The sequence below is a fragment of the Sciurus carolinensis genome, chromosome 14, assembly GCF_902686445.1.
Source record: "Sciurus carolinensis chromosome 14, mSciCar1.2, whole genome shotgun sequence".
Classification (NCBI taxonomy): Eukaryota; Metazoa; Chordata; class Mammalia; order Rodentia; family Sciuridae; genus Sciurus; species Sciurus carolinensis.
In genome coordinates this window covers 10,522,797-10,544,566 of record NC_062226.1, presented here as the reverse complement: position 1 = coordinate 10,544,566, position 21,770 = coordinate 10,522,797, and the positions used below count along the sequence as shown (strand labels likewise).

The following is a 21,770-nucleotide window of genomic DNA, read 5'->3' as shown; positions in this document are numbered from 1 at the left end:
GGAAGAGCGAGAAAGAAATACACGCTTGACCGTAAATTGGGCCCTAGCTCACTTGGAGCAAGAATATGCTGGCTGGCCCCCTCCCCGGGAGTCACAGCTCCCTGCTGCTGTGGCCTTTAGGGCTCAGCTGGGTCCCCCGGAGGCCTGCACCGCCGACCGCCCGCGGCAGGGAGCCCGGGACGAAGGCCGAGCTCGGCGGGAAGCGGCTGAAGGCTCTCGCAACTCTGCCTCAGGCCGGCCTTCTCCAACCTCCCCAGACGGTGCCTGAGGCCAAGGGGAGATCGGAGTGAGAACTCCTCGAGCATCCTCTGGCTGCGCCTTCTTAGGATGGAGACGGCGAAGGGAGAGGGTTTAATTTTCCTTCCCGCAGAAATCGCAGGAAACTGTTCGTAGCTTAAAAATTCCAAACCCCGCGCTCTCCCTCCTCCCTCCCTCCCTCCCGCCTCCTCCTCCAGCCTCGCCCACCAGCTCCCACCATCTAGGCTCTGCTCTCCTCCTCTCGCCTCACCCCTCCCTCTCGGGTCTCCCGCCTTCCCGGAGCACGCGCTGCCAAGGCCTGGGGCGCCCAGCGGCCAATGGCACGGCAGCAGGACGTGATGTCAGGCGCGGCTGTAGAAAAGGCGCGGAGGCTTGCGCTGGCGCGGACTGCAGAGCCGGGGCTGGGCTCGGCGCGCGCTTGGAGAGCATTGCGCGCGGCTGGGCCCGCGGCCGGCGGCTCCTCCTCCCACTCTGCTCCTCCTCCTTTTTCTCCTCCTCCACCTCCTCCTCCGCCTCCTCCTCCTCCTCTTCCTCCTCCTCCTCTTCAATTCTCCCGGTGGCTCGGCTCGGCTCGCTGGCTTCGGAGAAACCCTTACTCCAGTCGCCGACTCAGCGCCCAAGAGGGTCGCCTTGGGCAGGGGGCACACCCCAGGGAGAGAAGGGGTTCAGGCAGCTTGGCCGCCGCGAGCACCTAGCTGTTCCTGGGTAAACCCCGACTGCAGCCGTCGCCACCTGGAGCAGAGTTTGCGCCCCTGTTTTGCGCCCTGGGCGCGGAAGCTGGGCGGGCGATGCCCGCGGCGTGAAAGCGCCCGGGGCGGGCGCCGACCTCTGCCCTCGTCTCCCGCCCCACCTCGACCCGTGCCCTTGTGACCCTGGCTTTGGCGCCGCCGCCCAGGCGCCCCGCGATGTAGCTGCCCCCACGCCTCGGCGGGAGGCGTCCTGGCCCGCGGGCGCCCGGGACCCGGAGCCCGGCCTGGGGGCGCAGCCGAGCTCGGGCGGGGCCGGGGCCGCGGTGGCGATGCATAGGGCCCGTTAGCGCCCGGAGCGCCAGGCAGCTGAGGTAGGGGGCAAGCCCTTCCTCTGAGGAGCCGCGCCCCCGGCCCCGCCGGTCCCGCCGCGATGCTGTTCCACAGTTTGTCGGGCCCCGAGGTGCACGGGGTCATCGACGAGATGGACCGCAGGGCTAAGAGTGAGGCTCCCGCCATCAGCTCCGCCATCGACCGCGGCGACACGGAGACGGTAGGCGCGCGGCTGTGGAATCGGGGCTGAGAGCTGGGACCCGGCCGGGCCGGTCAGCGCCTCTGCTCCCCGAAGTTTGGGGAGAGTCCTTCGTGCCGCACGGGACTGAGCGCTGGGGATCCTCGGACAGGATGCAAGGCCGGTAGCTCCAGAATCGGGGGAAACCCGGCTGCTGGGGCGGAGGAGGGAAACAAAATCTCGGAACCGGAGGGTAGAGGAGAGTGTTTCTCCCGAAGTGAAGCGAGGTCCTTCCAGCGTCCGGGGCGGCTCCCTTCTCCCCTCGCGGGGTGCTCCGGCTCTCTTCTACCACTCCGCTCAGGCTGCTGGCGCTGCTGCCCGCGCCTCCCGAGAAGGGCGAATCAGCCGGGAGGGAGCCCTGGGGTTCCAGCCGTTTTGAGTCACTTCTAGTCTCCCGGCAGCTGGGGCTCCCTTCCTAGCACAGTTTCAGGGGCTGAAGTCTTCTGGGCCAGGACTTTTCGTTGATGGTGTCCCCACGTCCCTGGCCGGCCCGTCTTGCCCAGGCCAGGGCTCGGGAGTTCAGGCTCTGGCCTGGCTGTCGCGGAAGGAGACTACATTTGGATCTCTACACCTGGCTCCGCCAGCTCAGCCCCAAATAGCCAGTCCCTGGCCTCAGACCTCCCCGGGGGCAGTCGACCAGACGCTGCCCAAGCAGCCGGCCCAGAAGTGACCTTTAGAGGCCGAGGAGGTGGGGAGCATTGGCGAAGCTTTTCTGCTCCGAGATTAATAGCGGCAGCCAGTGGCCTCCCGGTCTCTGAGCCCTTTTTCCCCCGGTTAAACCTTCCCACCTCTTCAGTACGGCTAGAATGAGTTTGATTTGGGCCTGTCCTGCACCCAGGGACTTTGAGGACCCCCTTGAACCCCACTCACCATCTCCCAAGACTCAAGAGGGTCCAGCTGGTGTGGCAAAGGAGACAGAAGTTAGTTGCCCGACCTGCCCTGACTTTGGTCTGAGGATCCAGAGATCACCGGGGCTGGAGGCCAGAAATTCTGCCGCCTTTCTGAAGTGAAGTCTGTGTGAAGGGTGACTTTTAATGGTCACCTTACTCCATTTCTGGGGCCCAGACAGTGGCTTCTTTAAGAAAGTTTGTGGAAAGCTCTTGGAGGGCTTGAGTGGAATAGCTACGACTGTCCCACTTTCTAACCAGCGGGAATTTTTCTGGGGAAAGGGCAGAGGGACAGGATGCAGGAGACATAAGGCCGGAGAATCACCTAGACCAGGAGTCCAGGGCTTGGGTCCGTGGCAGCCGAGAGCTGGGCCGTTGGGCCTGACTCTTAGCCACAGGGATTTGGGCCTTTGGGCTGGAGGAAGCAGCTGCACAGCCCAGGCAGCCCTCTATGCGTTCAGGGCCGGCTGGGGCCACCGAGGGAGCGGCGGGTGCTTGATTTTTGGTGGCGGCCTGGCCACAGGCTGACGCAGGCGCGGCGGTCTCCCGCCTTCCTCCCTTCGCAGACCATGCCGTCCATCAGCAGTGACCGCGCCGCGCTGTGCGCGGGCTGCGGGGGCAAGATCTCTGACCGCTACTACCTGCTGGCGGTGGACAAGCAGTGGCACATGCGCTGCCTCAAGTGCTGTGAGTGCAAACTCAACCTGGAGTCGGAGCTCACCTGTTTCAGCAAGGACGGAAGCATCTACTGCAAGGAAGACTACTACAGGTAGCCCCCCACCAGGAACCGCCGGCCTTCAAGCCCCTCCCGATCTGAGGCCCAATCTTGTCCCTCTCTTCTCCCTCCAGTCCCAGCAGAGGTTACCCTTCTCAGGACCTCCCATCTCCAAACCAGCATGAACCTGGTGACATTTTAAAGCAGCAATTTGGGAGGCTCTTGGGAAGATTCATGAAGTGTAGAGGCCAGAAAAAATCAGAAACTGCCCTCCCCTCTGCGCTTAGATCATAAATAAGCTTGGGTGGGGGTCCTTCTATCCCTCTCCACTTGAAGTTTCTTGGGCCTGCCCGAGGGAATAGAAATAGACACCCTCAAACCCAGGCAGCCTTGGTTGGCTGGAATAAAGTTGGAGGAAGAGCTTGGGGAGTGAGTGTGCTTCTTGATCTTTTGGAGAGATGGGAGCTAAGACTGACCAGTGAGCCATAATCATGAAGAGGCTCCAAGGTCCAAGAGGCTCCACGGTTCCTGCTTCTCCTCTCCTAGCTTAGGGTTAAGGTCTGTTTATATTCCCTCTATGTGTCTTTGTCTCTCTTTCCTTGTCTCTGTATTTCTTCCAAATTACAAAGGTCTGTAGGATTCCCAGGAGCTGGTCTGGAGGGCAGGGACAAAGGTTGAGGAAGAGGTAGGTGGGGTAGTTTCTCCCAACTTGCAAGTGAAGAAGGCTTTCTTGGGCTTGCTCAGACTTTGGGTAAAGTAGAAGCTCTGGCAGGCTGAAAATGGTTAAGGGAAACTATTTCAGGATAGGATTAGGCCTGGGTCAAAATCTAGTTCCCTCTTCCCCCATCCTCCAAATGAAGGCCGGAATGTCCATCTTGAGGAGGGGATTTTCCCCAGCAGCACAGCGGCACCTGGAGGAGGGATGTGGGGGGGTTACCCAACCATTTGTCCCCACAACCCCTCCTTCCATGGTCCCTACAGGCGGTTCTCTGTGCAGCGCTGCGCCCGCTGCCACCTGGGCATCTCGGCCTCGGAAATGGTGATGCGTGCTCGGGACTTGGTTTACCATCTCAACTGCTTCACGTGCACCACGTGTAACAAGATGTTGACCACCGGCGACCACTTCGGCATGAAGGACAGCCTGGTCTACTGCCGCTTGCACTTCGAGGCGCTGCTGCAGGGCGAGTACCCCGCGCACTTCAACCACGCCGACGTGGCGGCGGCAGCGGCTGCAGCAGCCGCTGCCAAGAGTGCTGGGCTGGGCGCCGCAGGGGCCAACCCTTTGGGTCTTCCTTACTACAATGGCGTGGGCACCGTGCAGAAGGGGCGACCTAGGAAGCGCAAGAGCCCTGGTCCTGGGGCGGATCTGGCAGCCTACAATGCTGGTGAGTGCAAGGCGCACGGAGCGCCCCCGTCGGGTTGGGGAAAGTGCGTGGCGACAACAGTCAGGAGCTGGAGTGAATCTCTGTGTGTCAGGCATACAGAATGTACCCTGGCCCTTAGCTTCCCAGGCCTTAAGCACCAGACGTCCTGAGAAGGGATATTAGCTCCCCTGGGCTTCAGCCGGTGCGTCCTGGGCTGGAGCGGTAGGAGAGGGTGCGTTAGTACCTTGCTGCCCCAAGTGCAGGACCTCATCGCGGAGAAATTGGTTTTTGGAGGCGGCTTTTTTATTTGGACTTTCTCCAGCCTTGCTGGGCAGAAAGTGTAGGAATAGAGAAAGCAAGGCGGCGCCGACACCAAACAGGCTCTGGGTTGACGCGGCCAAGGGCGGGGAGCTGGGGCAGCTGGAAAGCGAGGCAGTGCAGCTAGGGTCCCAAGAGAAAGGGTAGGCGGTGGCTGGGGGCGCCAAGCCGGGGCCTGGCGTGCGGTCGGATCGCGTGAAATGTCCCGAGTGCAGCAGGCTTGGGAACTCCGGCTCTGAGGTCTTTATTAAGGGCCGCGGGTCCTTGTGCCGGGCAGATCCTTCTGCATGGCCAGGTCTCAGAGGTCTTCCCGAACTCTTGCTCCGAGTTCCCGGCGCCTGCTGGGGTGAGGGCGCCGACCCTTGGAAGCCGGCGCCGGGGATGAGACCCGAGGCAGGCCTGGCCTCGCGCGGGGGTGGGGTGCGGGGCTCATTTCGCATTTCCGGCATCTTTGAACCTTGGGCCTTTCCGGGAGGAGCTCTGCCCCCTCCCGCGTCCTTCCAGCTCTGGACAGCTGCGGACGTTCTGAGACCCGACAAATTGAACGGCCAACATCTGCGCAAAGTCTGCAGGGCCGCAAAGGTTTATGACTCTCCGGGCTTCCGAACTAGAGTTTATTTGCAATTATTTTCTTTCTTTCGTTTGCGACAGAATCGGATTCGGAGATTTTTGTTTTCTTCCTCCTTTTCCCCTTAATGTAATACACAGGTGTGTGTGTGTTGGGGTGCAAAACCAAAACAAACCCAAGACTGTGTGGAGGGCCGCGGTGGGGAAGGAGTCAGAGTTATTTTGATTGTAAAGAGTCTGAACCGGCTAGGGAGAAAATGAGGGGCAAGTGGAGTGAGTCTCTTTTCGCTCCAACGAAATTGCTTGTTAGAGAATCGTGGAGCCGAGCTGGGGGTAGGGAATGCAGCCTCCGATTTGGTAAATGGTGAAGAGGTGGTAGGTTCAGCGGGTTTAATATTTGTTGAAGGCACTACTTCAGATGCCATTCCCTAGAACTTTCATCCCTCATCTCCCACCATCCGGAAAATAAAGACCAAATCCAGTCCAGGCCATGTCTCCTAAAACCAAGGTGCCTCTAGTCATCAGGTGGGATCAGCATCCTTGGGAAGTAACCTCGGGAACCGGCTTCAGGGCACCTGGTGGGTGGGAAGTGGTTTAATGTTTTTCTGGGCATGCAGGTTTGGCACCCTGCATGGAATTGTGCAGAAACAGGGTAGAGGTTTAGAGATTTATTTTTGCTTTTTGCTGCTCAGTCTTTGCCTTCCCCCGGGAGGCTACAGGGAGATGCGGCTGAAGGCTGAATTTCAGGAGAGCTGACGCCTTTCTATAAGAGACCTCTCACTCAGCCATCGCATTTTCTCTTTGGCTTCCCTCTTCCTTCTGTTCTCTCAGTCCCCTTTCTCTCCGTGTCTCTCTCGGTGTCTGTCTGCCTCTCTCTCCTAGTCTTCTGTTCCCTTGCGCGGGTCTCTGGCCTTGGCTTGGGCTCCCAGTTCTGGGAGGAACGGCATTATGCGCTGCAGCGGTGCGGTGCGGCTGGCTTATTTGGGGCTCCCGGAACAAGGTTGGGGATAAAGGGTGACTCCTGGTCCTCTCGGGACCCAGCTAGGCCTCCTCAGGTCTTGCTTCCGCCCCCTCTCCTTCTTCCCGGTGCTGGCAGAAGAGAAATGGCCGCAGTCTGGGCCTGGGGCAGCTGGGATTGGCAAGCGGGGACCCTGGAGGGTGCGGCAAGTGTCTGCGTGCGTGTGAGTGCATGCTTCTGACTGTGAGGACACCAGCTTGTTTGTGTAAGTGTCCCACATCCAGGGGCCCAGCCACAACGATTCCTTGCAAAGCCCGTAGTTCTGAGGGACGGTCCCGCCGAGGGCGGTGAGCTGGGGGCCTAGTGGGGAAGGGGCGCCGTAAGTGCGCCCGGCCTTCGGCTTAGGGAAGGGCAGCTGGGGCCGCGGCCACGGGGTCCCGGAAAGTCCTTCCGGGGCGGGGGCCACGACCGCCCTCCTCCCGCGGCCCCTCAGGTCGGAGCTCGCTGCCCCTGCCGCCCAGGCGGAACTGAAACCTCCCCCAGGCCTGAGCGGGGGTGCCGGACGAGGCCGAGCCGGCTGGCCTGGCGAGCACTTTGCGCCGGGGTTCGCAAGCAGGGCGGCGGGAGTCCGGTGCGGACCGGCCGGACGCCGGCCTCCCCCGGCCCCAGCTTTTTGTGTGTGTGTGCCTGGCGGCGTAATTACTGATTCGATTCCAATCCATTATTTAGACAATTGAACCTACAATCTCGTCTTTAGTAAAATGAGGCGAAGTCAGATTTGATTACAGGTTCAGTCCCAGCGACAAGAGCTCGAAACCCGATGGGTTAATAACAGATCACGAGTAAATTATTCATGATTTTACGAGCTCTTTAGCTCCATTGAATCGGCCTAATTGAGAGGAAAAAAAAAAAAAAAAAAAAAAAAAAAAAGGAGAGCGAAAGCCTGGGTCCTCCCCCTCCCCGCGGCCCCTCGCTCCTCCCCGATCCGATCTTGGGGAATCTCAAGCTGGCTCTGGGCACTGGGGACGGCAGTGAGGGTTCAGGGACTCCGGCCAAACCTGGCCCCACAGCCGCCTCCCTGGTCACCCTTCCTTCCCCAGCGCAGCTCCCTGTCCCCACCGCTGGCCGGCCTCCGCCTGGCTACCTGGGGCCACTCCTTCCCTCCCCTCCTCTCTTCTCTCCCGTCCCTTTGCTCACTCCCCGCTTCGCAAAAGTCCTTCCTCGCAGGACCCGTCTCTTTGAGTCCTGGGATTGAATTCGGCCACCCCCATCCTGCACCACACATTTTCCCTTATTTCCGGAACTCTTTCCCCTCCGGCTCTGACAGTGTCTTTCTTTTTTCTTTTCCTTCTTTTCTTCTTTTCTAGCTGTCCCTTTTGGGTTCTCCCATCTACATCGCTTTTCCCTCTTTCCTCTCTGCCCATCTCCCTCCCTACCCCCTCTTCTTTTCTTTCTCTCCATTCTGTCTTTCCGCTTGTTTTCTTCTCACTCTGCTCTTTCTGTTTCCCTCCCCCGAACCACCTTCCCCCACATAGGCCGCACTCAGGGCACATCCCTTGGGCCCACAGGGCGCCGGGGTCCCCACGGAGCTCATTAACAGCAGAGAGGCCCAGGTGGGGGCTGGGCGGTGGGATGGGCCCAGAGATCCCCCGTGGGGAGGCCTAGCTCACCCCAGGGGAGCTGGGGACTGGGAGAAAGAGAAGGGTTGATCCCCTTAGCAGGTTCAACGTGCGGTTCCCCAAGATGGGATTCAGAGTCATGCTCTGATCCCCTTTAAATTCTTCACTCTGGGTGCCACTGGCGGGAACACAGGACTCTTGGGTGGATGGAGGACCTCGATGCCTAGATTCATATGGAAAGGGACCCTGAGATGGTGTCCCCCCTAGCAGACAACTCCAACATTAGGGGCGAGATCTTTATTCTGCAAATTCTTTCTGCAAGAGGCTATCCCCCACCTGCTATGGGGAGGGGGAGGTCACCAAGGGTGCAAGAGTACTTCCTAGGTAGTGTTGCCTGATGAAACACAGGACATCCAGTTAAATTGGAATTTTGGGTAAACAGTGGATACATTTTTTAATGTAAGTATATCCCATGCAATATTTGAATTTTAGATAACAATTTTTATTATATGTGTATCCCATGTAACATTTGCATTTTGAGCACAGATGTGTCCTGTGCAGTATTTGAACTTTAGATAAACAGCAAATAAAATTCTAGTGTAGGTATGTCCCACACATTTGGGTCATTTTTCAGTAAATTTATATCTGAAGTTCAAATTAACTAGGCAATTTGTACTTTTACTTGCTAAATTTGACCCTTCTATTATGGGCATATAATAGATACTATAATGGATAGGGCGCAAGATATCTTCCTAGATCCCTACTTTAGTAGGACTGAATTTGAACCTCCTAGGAGACTTTCCCCAAAACAAGACCCTAAGGGTGGGATGACTCGATACGTGATGAGAGAATCTTGAGACAGATTCCAGTGTCCCCATCAGCTGCTAGGTTGCTGAGTAACTTTGTGAGGTTCAAGATTCTACTCAGGCCCCTCACCCTAGGTAGGACCCTGCCTAGAGAGTCAAGGTTCATTCTGTCTCTCTTTGTGGTGTGGTGGAAGGAAGCAGGGAGGACACAGTGTTGAATCTGGGCTCAGTCATTACCAGTGTAAGTGGTTTCATTTCCTTTGTGGTTGGTTTCTTCATCTCTGAAATGGGAACAGTAGTAGCTACCTCTCTTAACAGTGGTGATGGTACAATGACGTATGTAAAGCAAAGCACAAGGTAGGTGTCTGACACAGGTTAATTTCTTCCTTCATCATCTTTTCCTTTTCAGTAAGAACCCTACCACTCTCTCTGTGAGACGGCTGTGGATCCCTTAACTTTCCTGAGCCTCGTTTGCTCCATTTGTAACACTAGGAAATAACCACTTCATCGGGCAGTAGTGAAGATTAAACTATAAAATGCAATTTCCAATCTTAGGCCCAGTGCCCAAGGCCCAGGGTGGCTCTGTACTTTGGGGTGTGTGAACTGATGAAAGCAAAATGAAAGTGAGTCTGTCAGTAGTGACTCCTGGGTGCCAGTGCCAGACACTGTAGGGGGAGACTGGTGATAGCCTTTTTTTTTTTTCCCCCTTTCCTTGAAAAGTACCAGGGAAACAGGAAGAGTGTGGGCCCATGATCTGTGCTGCTGTGTCCACAGTCAGGTGACTTCCCTTTCTGAGCCTCAGTTTCAACATCTGTAAAAAGTGAAAAATACTACCTATGGCTCATAGGATTGTTTTAAGGATACAATGGAAATATTCATGCAAAGCTCTTTAGCACATCATCTGGAGTCCAATAAGCCATCAACAAGTGGTAGCTGCTGCTGCTGCTGCTGCTATTACTGTAACACGATGGCTCAGAATGGTTTTTGGATTCTCCCAGAGTTGGGATTGAATCCTGCGTTTCTTAGCACAGTGATCCTGGACAGGTTACGCTCTCAGAACTTCATTGTCTCCATCTGTAAAATGGGGTTCATATCCCGATCTCAGCGTGGTGTGTGCACACAGGGCGGTTTCCAGGATAGAAACATTTGGCAGTGGGTCTGGAGGGTGTGGACTTGGCATTGGCCATGTGAGCAGGGTCAGGAAATTCACCTGCCACCTCTGCGTCCCTTCCCCAGCGCTGAGCTGCAATGAGAACGACGCCGAGCACCTGGACCGCGACCAGCCATACCCGAGCAGCCAGAAGACAAAGCGCATGCGCACCTCCTTCAAGCACCACCAGCTTCGGACCATGAAGTCTTACTTTGCCATTAACCACAACCCCGACGCCAAGGACTTGAAGCAGCTCGCGCAAAAGACCGGCCTCACCAAGCGGGTCCTCCAGGTCAGCCTGGGTAGGGGTGAGGGCGTCTGTAGCCGTCACAGCCTTGGGTGGAAACTCACAGGGACCGTGAACCTTGAGCCTTCCACCCCTTTGTCCGCCTTTCTCTTTCTCTTTCTTCATCTCTTCAGTCTGACTCTGAATTTTAATATTTTTTTTCTAACTTTACCGTCTCTCTGTTTTCACCTCTCAGTTCTGTGTGTGACCCTCTGTCCCGTCTCCATACTTGTTCTCTTTTCTTTCTTGTAAACAATTTGTAGTTACATTTATTACTCAAGGAACACTCAGATATGCTCACCTTATAAAAGGCTCACATTTCAGATCAATCCGGAGCCTCCTTTGCTGCTTCTCCCAGGACATCCATCCCAGGAGATAGCTGCTAGCTCTCTCCCACCAGCCTTTCCTCTCTTTGTTTTTGCCTCTGTCTCACTCCCCTCTTCCTCTTTTTTCTTCTGGCATCTCTCTTAGCTTATCTCCTTCCCTTTCATTGCTGACTCCCAGACTCTCCCAAAAGGTTTCATATTATCCTGGTATATGGGTAGATCGCCTAGGTGAGCGGGGGACTTGCCTGGTGGGGTCTGTCCCTAGGGGATTGGAGGAAGTGGCTGGGTGTGGTGAGAGGAGCCCAGTTGCATTTGTATGTGAAGATGCTTTCTTGATAGACAGGATCTAGATCTTTCACCAAAGAATACTAGTCTGGGGATGGGAGCGGATGCTCTCAGGCTCCTGGGTGACCCAAACTTGTGACAGCTTTGGCTCACCAATTCTCAATTCTTCTGCTCCTCTGCTCACTCATTTCATGGTCCTGAGCAGGTTGCTTAACTCTTATGAGCCTCAGTTTCCTCATATGTGAAATGGACGCAAGAGATCATGCTACAGGGTTATTGGAGGAGCCAAGGAGATCATGTCAGTGCCCACAGCAATGCCTGACACTGCCACTCAGTAGATGGTAGCTAATAATCACATTAAGTAATTAATTGATATTAACTTATAAGAATGATCCTTCTGGTTGCTAGACTTCAGTATCCACATCTAGAAGGAAAGAGAATACCTCCTTTTCTACAAGTTTAACAGATTCATTCTTTAGGAAATGTGTTTGTAGTGCTAGCTATGCAAGAGACATGGTGAGCTGACCACTGTCCTAAAAGGAGAGGCACTGGGATTCCAGTTCTGCCAGTCTGACCCACCTTTCAACTCCTGGTCTTGGGCTTGAGGGCTTGAAGTGACACTGAGGGGGTGACAGTGACTGATAAATCTGCCGGACTGCACAGCAACCCTAAGAAAGTTCCTGCGAGTCTGTCAGCAAACAAAACAAAACTTTCGTGGGATGATGGCCTGGTGGGTTGAAATCTGAACCGGGAGTCCGGACGCGGGGGCCCTGTTCCCCAAGAGGGTCGGAGGCGGCTGGGCTGGTGGGACTGGGCGAGGTAGCCAGGGATGCAAGGGCCAGCCAATGGGAGGCTGATGCGCCTCTCTGGGCCCGCCCCTCGCGCTGGGTGCGTTTTGCCCCTAGTTCCACTGCCCGGGCTCTCCAGCGGGTGGCGGGCACTGCTTCGCTGGTGCGGTCTTGGGTCCCCACCTCGTGCATTTCCTTTGGACTTTACCTTCTTGGGGTTAGGTCAGAGACCCTCGTTGGCGCCCCTGCCCTTCAGCCCTGGGCGAGTTTGGACTGAAGACCGGGGGTTGCCGCCTTTTCCCAGGTTAGTAGGATACTTCTTTCCTCCTGTTTCTAGATGTCCTGTGAAGTGTTTGGCGGGGTTGGGGGTGGAGGTGGGAGGGACTAGGACTCAAGCAGAGCTGGACTCAGGAAGATGTGGACTCAGTTCACTGGCTGTGTGTCTTGAATAAATGAATTACCCTCTCTGAGCCATAATTGTCTCATCTGTAAAAAGACCAGCAGTAGGGCTCCAACCTTTGCCCAGCTATCCAGATTAAGTGAAATAGACAGAACCTATAGTTGAGTCTGTGCTGGTCTTGGGGAGGCAAGAGACTTGGTTCCCCTGGACTACAAACAAATGAAATTTTTAGCATAGTTATTTCATTCTTCCATCTGAATAAACATCTATTGGCACTGGGCTCTGGGAATGAACTTTTCCTGGCTCTGAATAAATTCACATATTAAGCATAGAGAGACTCTCATAAATCAGTTTCCTCTTAGTGTGATTGGTTGTGTGTGTGTGTGTTGGGGGGTGGCAGCAGTTTCTGGGGGAGGGCAGAGGAGAGACTATCCACCTACCTGTCAAGAATCATGATCCCTCTTCTCCCACCGCACAGATGAGAACATTGAGGTCAGACCAATTTCTATTTGCTCAGTCATACTTTGCTAGTGTAAGTAGCTGAGCTGGATTCAGGCTTGTCTGACCAATGGTCATAGTTCTTCTCTGAATATTGAACTAGTATCATTGGGGCCTGTATCCTGCACAAATCCTTAGTGTTCCCTAACAGCATAACTGCTTGGGGTTATGCATCCGTTTGCAAAGCATCTTTCTAGCCACGCACCTGCCTCACCTTAACGTTTTCCTGCCTGTTTTACAGCTGAGAAGCTTAAGACCTAGCAGCGTGAAGTGACTTTCTCTAGGTTATAGGAGCAGGCGTTGGCAGGGTGGGACTTGTTCCCAGTTGTCCTGATTGCTTACTGGGACATCTGGGGGATCTGGGATAGAAGCAGTTTGGGGTGAGGCACTTGACAGCATGGCTGTGGAAGGTAAAGGACTGATTCAAATCCTCTCTGATGACCAGCAATGTAATTTGGGTACTTCAGTTCTTCTCTGAACCTGATTGCTTATCCGTGAAATTAGTTTCTACCTGGAGGAGTCTGACAGTGAGGAGGGAAGACTCCAGCGTGGTGCTGGCTGGCACACACTAGGTGTTCTTTCACAGGGTGGGGGTGGTTCTAGACAATTACTGAATCTAATGCATGAGCCCCATCAAGATGGTGGACTATGGCTTGGTGGGAAGAAGGAACAGGTGGAAAAGTTCTCACTGCATGAAGAGTGCTCAAATTTGTCATTAGCAGCAGCATGACTGCCATAACCCTCACTCTCCATCAGTGGACAGGTGATGGGGAGACAGAATGGCCCCTGGACAGAGTTCTGTTATGAAGTTAAACCTTGCAAATGTGTAGACACTGTTTCTCAGCACACAGCTGCCTCTCTCCCTGGGGAAGAGGAAGGCAGGACATTCAGATGCCTTTGGCTTGGCAAGGGGGTGATGAGCTCATTGATTCAGGTGGGTAGGGTCTCTTTAGAGATTCCTGGTGTGACTTGGAAATATATTTTTACCAAGGACAGTTCTTCATGCTGGCTATAATCCCATGCCTGTGCATGCCTGTAATCCCAGCTACTGCAGAGGCTGAGACAAAAGGATTGCAAGTTCAAGACCAGTCTTAGAAACTTAGGAGACCCTCTCTCAAAAACAAATAAACAAAAATCTTGTTTAGAATTCTGGGGTTCAATCCCCAGAACACAAAAATAAAACAAAAAAAATTCTTCAGGGGCTGGAGGTGTAGCTCGTGGTAGAGTATGTAGTTAGTACTTGTGGGCCCTGGGTTCCACTCCAGCACCAAAAAGCTTACATATATACATAAATAAAATTCTTCAGATGACTGCTTCGTCATCATTAACTTGTGAGAAAACGCAGGAGCTGAGAACACTAGTTCTCTCTTCACTAGCGTGTGACCCGGATAGACTGACTTTCCTGCCACATGCCAGGTGGGGTGTGAGGCACTGAGAATTCAGCCGTGACCAGGACAGTGAACAAGTCCCTGCTGGAACCTACGTCTGGAGGGGGATGTGTAGCAAGGAATGTAAATAATTGAAATGGTGACCAGACTAAACTCTTTATTTTGGAATATCTTATAATAAAAGCATCTTTTAAATTATTCCGGGATGAAATAAGTCTGAGAAGTGCTAAAAACTGTTTTTCTTTTGGAGCATGTTAGCATTAACGCAGGCATTGAGAAATCTTTTTTTTTTTTTGGGTATTGGGGAGTGAATACCCCCCACTGAGCTACATCCCCAGTCCTTTTTTGTATTTTATTTAGAGATAGGGGCTCACTGAGTTGCTTAGGCCCTCACTAAGTTGCTGAGGCTGTCTTTGAATTTGCGATCCTCCTGCCTCAGCCTCCTGAGTGGCTGGGGAGAAATCTTGAATAGACTCAATTTTGATATTAGGAATTGAACCCATGGGCACTTTACCACTGAGCTATAGCCCTAGTTTTTTTTTTTTTTAATTTCTTATTTTAAGGCAGGGTCTTTCTAAGTTGCTGAAGGAGGGTTTTGCTGAGTGACTGGCCTCCAACTTGTGATCCTCCTGCTTCAGCCTTCTGAGTTGCTGGGAATACAGGCATATGCCACTGTACCTGGCAAGACTTGATTTTGTCTAATCTAGTATTTCCCAAAATTTATTTGACTACAGAACTCTTTATTTTATATTACTTATTATTTATTTCATAATACTTATTATTTATATTATTTATTAAATATTGTGGGACTGAATATTTAATTCTTGGGAAAAAGAATTGAAGTGCTAGAGAAAAAAATGCAGTTGCAGCGAGAGTGTGTAACACAGGCCCTGAGCCAGCGAAGGCGATAGGGAAGGCTTCCTTGAGGAGGAGGTGAGGTTTTAACTAGGGCCAGTTACCTCATCTCTTTGAGCCTCAGTTTTCCCACCTGTAAAATGTTCATTGTCTTGCCTGCCAATTTTACAGGACAGTGAGGAGTGGCAGATGCAGTCATGGCTGGCTGGCATTTCATGGATGATTTGACCTGAACCTCTCATTTTAAAGGAGAAAAAACCAAGACCCAGAGAGGTGGCGTGACTTGCCCAAGGCCTCACAGCAAAGTAGTTAAAAACCTGGGGCTGGAACTGAGGACTCCCGATTTCTAGTTCAGTGTACATACTTTGGTTCCTTAAAGAAAACTTTTTTAAAAAGTTTACAAAATGACAGAACTGCCATACAGACAGGTCAGAAAATAGGGGGAAAGTGTCCAATTATTCAAGTGTGTAATTTAGAGGTTAAGCGGGGGTCAAGGGCAAGAACCCAGCCACCCGTCCGTGTCTCAGTTCTGCCTCTTACTGACCATGCCTGAGTCACCACATATGTAAACTGGCAATAACATGTGAACCTCCTTCATAGGATTGTTATAAAGATGAAGAAGCCATACGAGTAAAAGGCTTAGAACTTTGTTAAGATAGTGCCTGGCAGTTAGCAAGTAAATGGTATTGGCCATCATGATTTTCTTTAGAATCACTGTAGCAGAGGACGTGATTTTTTTGTCCTTTTTTCCTTACATAACAGTCACCACATTCACCCCGTGGTTTCCTGGAGCAGCTGTGTCATGACTTCTCTTTGCCCCAAATGGTCGGACACTTCAGCTGTGGCCATCAGTCGAATGTGATTTAAAAATGCCATGGTGGACATTGTGGGGCAGGGAACTTTCATCTTTGGCTGGTTTCCTGAGTGTCACGGGAGGTGCTTTTCTGGGTGCCCTGGATGTCCCCCTGGCCTTCTTGATGAAAGAACTCTGGGGAAGGAGGTTTGTGAGGCAAAATATTTTGCAGCAGTTCCTAGGCACTGCTTCATCCACTCAGGACTTCTTGGGGGCCCCTCTCCGTGCCAGGTGGACACACTCTGCCTGGCCTTAGTAGTGTCCTGATGATTTTGTGCCTGAACTTGGCCTTGTTGGTAGCAGAGTGTGAGGAAAACGTATAGAGAGAGCTGTCAGTTTAAGAAGAGGGGGTGGGGATGGGGGGATGGAGTAGATCATCCTTGTTGCTTGCAGCTACCCCTGGAAGCCATAGAAATCATGTGGTGTGGCCCAGCCTTCTTTCTGTATGAGCAGGGAAACTGAGGCAGAACCGGAGGTAAGGGGGCCAGCCCACGCTCATGTCCTAGTCGGTGGCCGAGCCAGGAATGGAAGCTACACCCAGGGCTCTTTCCACTGCCCGTGGTTGCCTCTCAGAAGTTCACTCATTTACTTGCTGGCTTCCTCAGGGTCACAAGGCAGAGAGGATGGGTACTTTTTATGGCAAACAGTACTGGAGTCCAAGCTCAGCTTAACCTCTCTGTGGCCTTTGGCAAGTGACTTCACCTCTCTGAACCTGTCTGGATTTTAAATCTTTAAATTGAGAATAATAGAACCCACCTACTTGGTTTATCACAGGGGTAAGCTGTGATGTGCACGGTAGCACAGTGCCTCATGCAGCGTAAAAGGCACACACGTTAGCAGCACCATTCACTTAACCCCTAGTACTGATTCTTAATCATGATAACTCTGCCATATCCCTGGGGTCATGAAGACGATTTGAACAGGGTCGCTGAACCAACCACCTCTTGGGAAGGGACTTTCTGTGGGTGTGTCACTGGGGATTGGACCCAGCAGCCCTCTGCCACTGAGCCACACACACACACACACTTTTTTTTATTTCGAGACAGGGTCTGGCTAAGTTGCTGAGGCTGGCCTTGAACTTGCAGTTCTCCCGTCTCAGCCTCCTAAATTGCTGGGATTATAGGCATGTGTTGCTACACCCAACTGGGAGGGGATAATCTGAAATTTATCTAGGAGAGAAACTAGCAAAGCTCTGCTTAAGGAGGAAAAAAAAAGCCCAACACAAAACCCCAGTGCAACCTGACTTTTAGTTGAGTCGCTGGATTTTCTTCTACGGGATTTCCACACCTCGGATCCTGTAAGCGGAGCAGGCAGTTGTGGAGGATGGTGACATTGTTTACAGATGCATTGTTACAGGCAATGCCTGAGAAAGAGCCAACAGCTGGCAGCTAACTGGTTCCAGACCTTCCCAGGGTCTTAGAGCCCCTGAAGGATGAGCTCTGTACCACCCCAGCCCCAGCTTGCCTGCTCCTTCTCATGGGTCACTGGTACACAGGCCAAGAAGATGGCCAGGGTGATACCAAGACTTCGGCCTTTCTCACGGCAGACCTGCGTGTGTCTTTGGGGAAATCGTGTCCTCTCTCTGAAGCCTCTGGCGGCTTTCTCTATTCGTTTTCTCCATCAGCCAGTCCCTGGGTCAGAAAGATAGAGTGTCTCATCCCTGCAGATTCTACAGCTTGCCAGGGAAGGACCTCTCTACCCCAAGAAGAGTATATGGAGGGTGGTCTTAGACACACTGAGCTCATCTGCAAGTCCCTGGAGGGGGTGATGGGTTTCCTTTGGACAGAGAGCCAGGGAAAAGGTGCTTTTCCCTGGGAAGACCCAGCCTGCTGGGGCAGGAGCTTTCTCCCTCACTTCACAGGGTCCACATCTCTCTCTTTACTTAAAGACTGTGACTCTGCTTCTAAATTGAGCCCAAATTGTGTCAGAGGACCAGAAAGGGAAGCTTGAGGCCACAGGCCCCTGCAGCGGGGGTGGTCCCAAAGGAAGCGGGGAGCTAGGAGTCAGCCCATCCCATCCCTGCCTGAGACACTGGGAAGACAGACAGATGCAGACACATCTGGAAATATGCAACTGGACACCCTAGAGTCTGTAGAATTCCCCAAGGCCCTTTGTTTTATGGGGAGGCTCCTGGCGGGGTTTCCTCATTCGAGGAAGTTCAGGGGCCCTGCCTTTCAGGCTGTTTTTCTTTGGGAGGCACAACCCCCACCCCACAGCAGCCTGGATTTCCTGGGCTTACAACCAAAGCACTGCATGGTCCTCAGGGTATAGCGGGGCTCTGTGTGTGTGCATCCAGGTGATTTGAGGGGCCTGTGTATGTCTTCATGAGTGTGCAAGGTGGTACCCAAGGAGAAATTCAAGTATACCCTGCTCTGTCTCTCTGCTGTCCACAGCACTCTCCCTGAGTTCTCACTCTGCACCCTTCCCACATCCCTCACAAACGGATCCCAGGATGTGACAGGATGGGAGGGGCGATCGGCACCTTACAACCTCCTTGGTTTTGCTTTAATCCGGCAACCATCCTGACTCTGCCCCAGGGATCCACCTCCACCTGAGGTGGGGAGTAGGGTGGGTGCCTCTTTTCTTCCTCTTAGTGACCACTCATTCTTATTGGCTTATTTCCACATATTTTTGTCTCATTCCCAGACTGACTGACCACGAGGCACTTAAAACATTGTACCCATAAGAACCCGTGGGATCTATTGTCTGTTTAAAAGAGGCTGCCAAAAAAAAAGAAAGAAAAATTGATTTGTTTGGTGTTCAATAGAAATGCAACATAAACCACATATTTAAAGTTGCTAGCAGTTACACTGAAGAAAAAAGAAATTGGTAAAATTAATTTTAATACTATATGTTGTTTAACCCATTATGTCCAAAATATTATCGCTTTTGACATGAAATCAATAAATTATTTCTGAGATATTCCACCTTTTCTTTCTTTCTTTCTTTTTTTTTTTTTTTTTCCATTCTAAATCTTCCAATCTGTGGTACTTCTCACCTACAAACCGGCCACATTTGGCTAGTGACGTTTCAAGGTCAGTATCAGCATTGTGGCCAGCAGCTCAGTTCTGGAATCTTCTAATAGAAACAGAAAGTCAGTAAAAGCCCAGGGAGAAAATGAAAATTTTTCTTTGATCAAGGACAGAATATGGCCATGCCTGACTTTCTCGACCCCCCCCCCCCCGGGCAGAAGGCAGATTAGCGTCTCCGGAAGCAGGAGAGCTGGGCGGCGCGGACCCGGAGCGCGTCCGCCTGCCCCTAACCGGCTCTTCCCTGTCGCCCCACGCAGGTCTGGTTTCAGAACGCCCGGGCCAAGTTCAGGCGCAACCTCTTACGGCAGGAAAACACGGGCGTGGACAAGAGCGCGGACGCGGCGCTGCAGACCGGGACGCCGTCGGGGCCGGCCTCCGAGCTGTCCAACGCCTCGCTCAGCCCCTCCAGCACGCCCACCACCCTCACAGACTTGACTAGCCCCACCCTGCCAACTGTGACGTCCGTCTTAACTTCTGTGCCTGGCAACCTGGAGGGCCACGAGCCTCACAGCCCCTCACAAACGACTCTTACCAACCTTTTCTAATGACTCGAGGCCCCCAGCCCCACGATTTCTTTAAAAAAGAAATTATCTTTAGTTGAATTCCAAGTGTATTTTAAAATAGAGGCTTTGAGCAACTAACTAACCACATTTTAGGATCTCGCCTGGAAACAGAGGAAAAAAAAATTGCGTCTGGCTAAAGCAGTGGTGTGCACTGAGGAATTACTTGGAAGATCTATCCGCAACACAACATTTGTGTCCCTGTACAGTTTTGTGGACTGAGCGAGGAAAAACAACAAATAATTTAAGTTGGCTAGAGCTTCTGTATTTTCAAAGACTGCCACGTGCCTTAGGAATACTGTTTTATCTCCATACTTTGAATGACTTGTTCATTTTTCTCTCCCTCTTTTTCTCTCTGTATATTTATGACCAGAGCAAACATGTAAAAAACAAAAAGCAAAAAAAAACAAAACAAAAAACAAAAAAAAAAGTTTGTTACTTTGAATAGTCCTGAAAAGAAAAAAAAGGAAAAAAAAAAAAAAGGAAAAAATCAAATCCCCTCCAACGGTCGCTTTGTTGTTTTAGAATTTTAAGGTGGAAGTCTGTTCGAATATCAGAATTTGTAAAATCTAACCAGTAATAAAACCACTTATCGAAACTATTTGGTACTGCCGCCATTGAGTGGGTGACATTCACAGGACTGAAGAGTTTTACTGAAGCCTAAAGATAAATTCTGGGTCTTACTTATCAAATATGCTTGATCCCCTTCTCTCTGCCAGGCTTTGGACTGGTTGTCACTCTCAAGGAATTCAGAGCAGAGACAGACAAGAGATAATATTGATGCTTTTTAAAATATATTTATTTTTAGTTGTTCATGGATACAATAGCTTTATTTTACTTATTTTTATGTGGTGCCAAGACTCGAACCCAGTGCCTCACACTTCCCTAGGCGAGTGCTATACCACTGAGCCACAACCCAGCCCAGTCTTGACACTCTGTGATTTGTGCTCAGGTGGAGGGTGTGTAAACAAAGTGCCATTCATTCATTCATTCATTTGTTCTTTCAAACATTCAGTGAGCACCTGGATGCTTTCCCTGTGGAGGTCAGAGGCCCTCACGGCTCCTGGCTGGTGGGAAGGTGTGGCCGGCCATTGTAGAGGCCTTCTGAAAAAATGTGCCGCCTTTTCCCCAAGGAGGGAAGGCCGTCACCCAAGGGTAGCTGAAGCCCCACTTTTCCTATTGACCCAGAATTTTAAAACTTCCCAAGAAGGCAAAAGCAAATGGATTTTGTACCTTTACTAGGGCCTCCAAGGGAACCAAAGAGGAGACAGGACGGCAGCTTAGAACCAGGCAGAGGAGGCTGCGAGTTCTGTTGTTGAGCAGTGTGAGCGGAGGGCAGTCATTTCCCCTCTTTGGGCCTCAGTTTCCTCAGCTTGAAGATGAAGATGGCGACCCTTACTGGCAGTGAGGGCAAAGTGAGGTATGTTACAGGGCATAGCCGAGGGGTGGCATATGATAGGGGCTCTGCATTTTATTGAATGACAGGTGACAGGAACGAGGACTTTGCAGGTGGAGCGCAGGCATGTGTGCATCCAGGCATTGCCTGGCACTGCTGCATGCCCTAACCAGGTGGGTGGGGTGTCAGGACATCTTCCACCCCTCGTTTCCTACTCTGAGTTCTTCTGCAGAGGACTCATTGGATGCCAGCAGTTACCCACCGACTTGCCTCAGTGGCCCACCAAAATCCAGAGGAAAAATCATGACCACCTTGAGGGAGGAAAGAGGCAGGCAAGATTGGGGAGGGGGACAATCCAGCCCAGGACTGGGGTCTCTCTCCCTCCTCCCTTTGCCATCATGGCTGGGACAAGTTGGAAGGAGGGAATGGGGCACAGATGGGCCAAGGATGCTAAAAGCCTAGACTGAATCACTTTTTGAAATGCTCTTTTAAAAGTGCACACACACACACACACACACACGCTCACAAAATTATTGCTATTTAATGTCTGGCAAATAGTAAAAACCTAGTAAGTTTTTGGTAAACTTATATACTGACATACACACATCCAAAATACACAGTCTAGTTAATGTTTTCCTAAGTAACACATTCATGAACCTATCACCCAAATCAAGATATAGGTCATACATTACCGCACCTGGAAGTTTCCCTTGGTCCCCCTCCCCGTCAATCCTTTCCAAGGTAGCTCCTATTCTGACTTCTCACACTAGAGATTAGTTTTATCTAGTTCTGATCAAAATGTTTTTGCTGAATGAATTCAGGAGACTTGGCAAGATTAGCTAACTTGCCTGGAGTCCCACAGTTAGCTACCCAGACCCCAGATGGCAACCTCCAGTGGACACTTAGGTCTGTGGTCATACATTCAAGCAAAGGGGATAAGAGCCTCAACTTTGCAACCCGTCCAATGGGGCAGTGGGATCCTATCTCAGTCATGACTACAGGAGGGTGTCAGCAGATGGCCTGGCCCGTGGACAGTCCACAGACGCACAGTGACTTCAGTTATGCCCAGGGACTCATTCGTGTGCCCCCCACCTGTGCATTCTCAAGGAACCCACAAGAGAGAGACCACAGGCCAAGGTGCTCACACCCAGACAGCACCTCCCAAAGACACACAGGCCAGATGCTGCAGACAGACGTAAACAGG

At 52.2% G+C, this 21,770-nt stretch overlaps 1 protein-coding gene across 2 annotated transcripts in view; it reads left to right on the top strand.

The window, feature by feature from the left end:
* The window catches only part of Lhx2 (LIM homeobox 2), a 30,826-nt gene extending 11,055 nt beyond the window's left edge, over positions 1-19,771 (top strand). Inside the window, exons 1-5 of one of the 2 annotated variants that reach the window (XM_047525048.1) lie at positions 675-1,497; positions 2,969-3,171; positions 4,099-4,502; positions 9,986-10,191; positions 18,868-19,771. In XM_047525048.1, coding sequence (XP_047381004.1) covers positions 1,378-1,497; positions 2,969-3,171; positions 4,099-4,502; positions 9,986-10,191; positions 18,868-19,155 — 1,221 coding nt within the window. In that variant the 5' untranslated portion in view covers positions 675-1,377 and the 3' untranslated portion in view covers positions 19,156-19,771. Of the gene's footprint in view, positions 1-674; positions 1,498-2,968; positions 3,172-4,098; positions 4,503-9,985; positions 10,192-18,867 lie in introns of those variants that run through there. The other variant, XM_047525049.1, reaches the window with a different exon arrangement.
* The last annotated feature ends 1,999 nt before the right edge of the window (positions 19,772-21,770 follow it).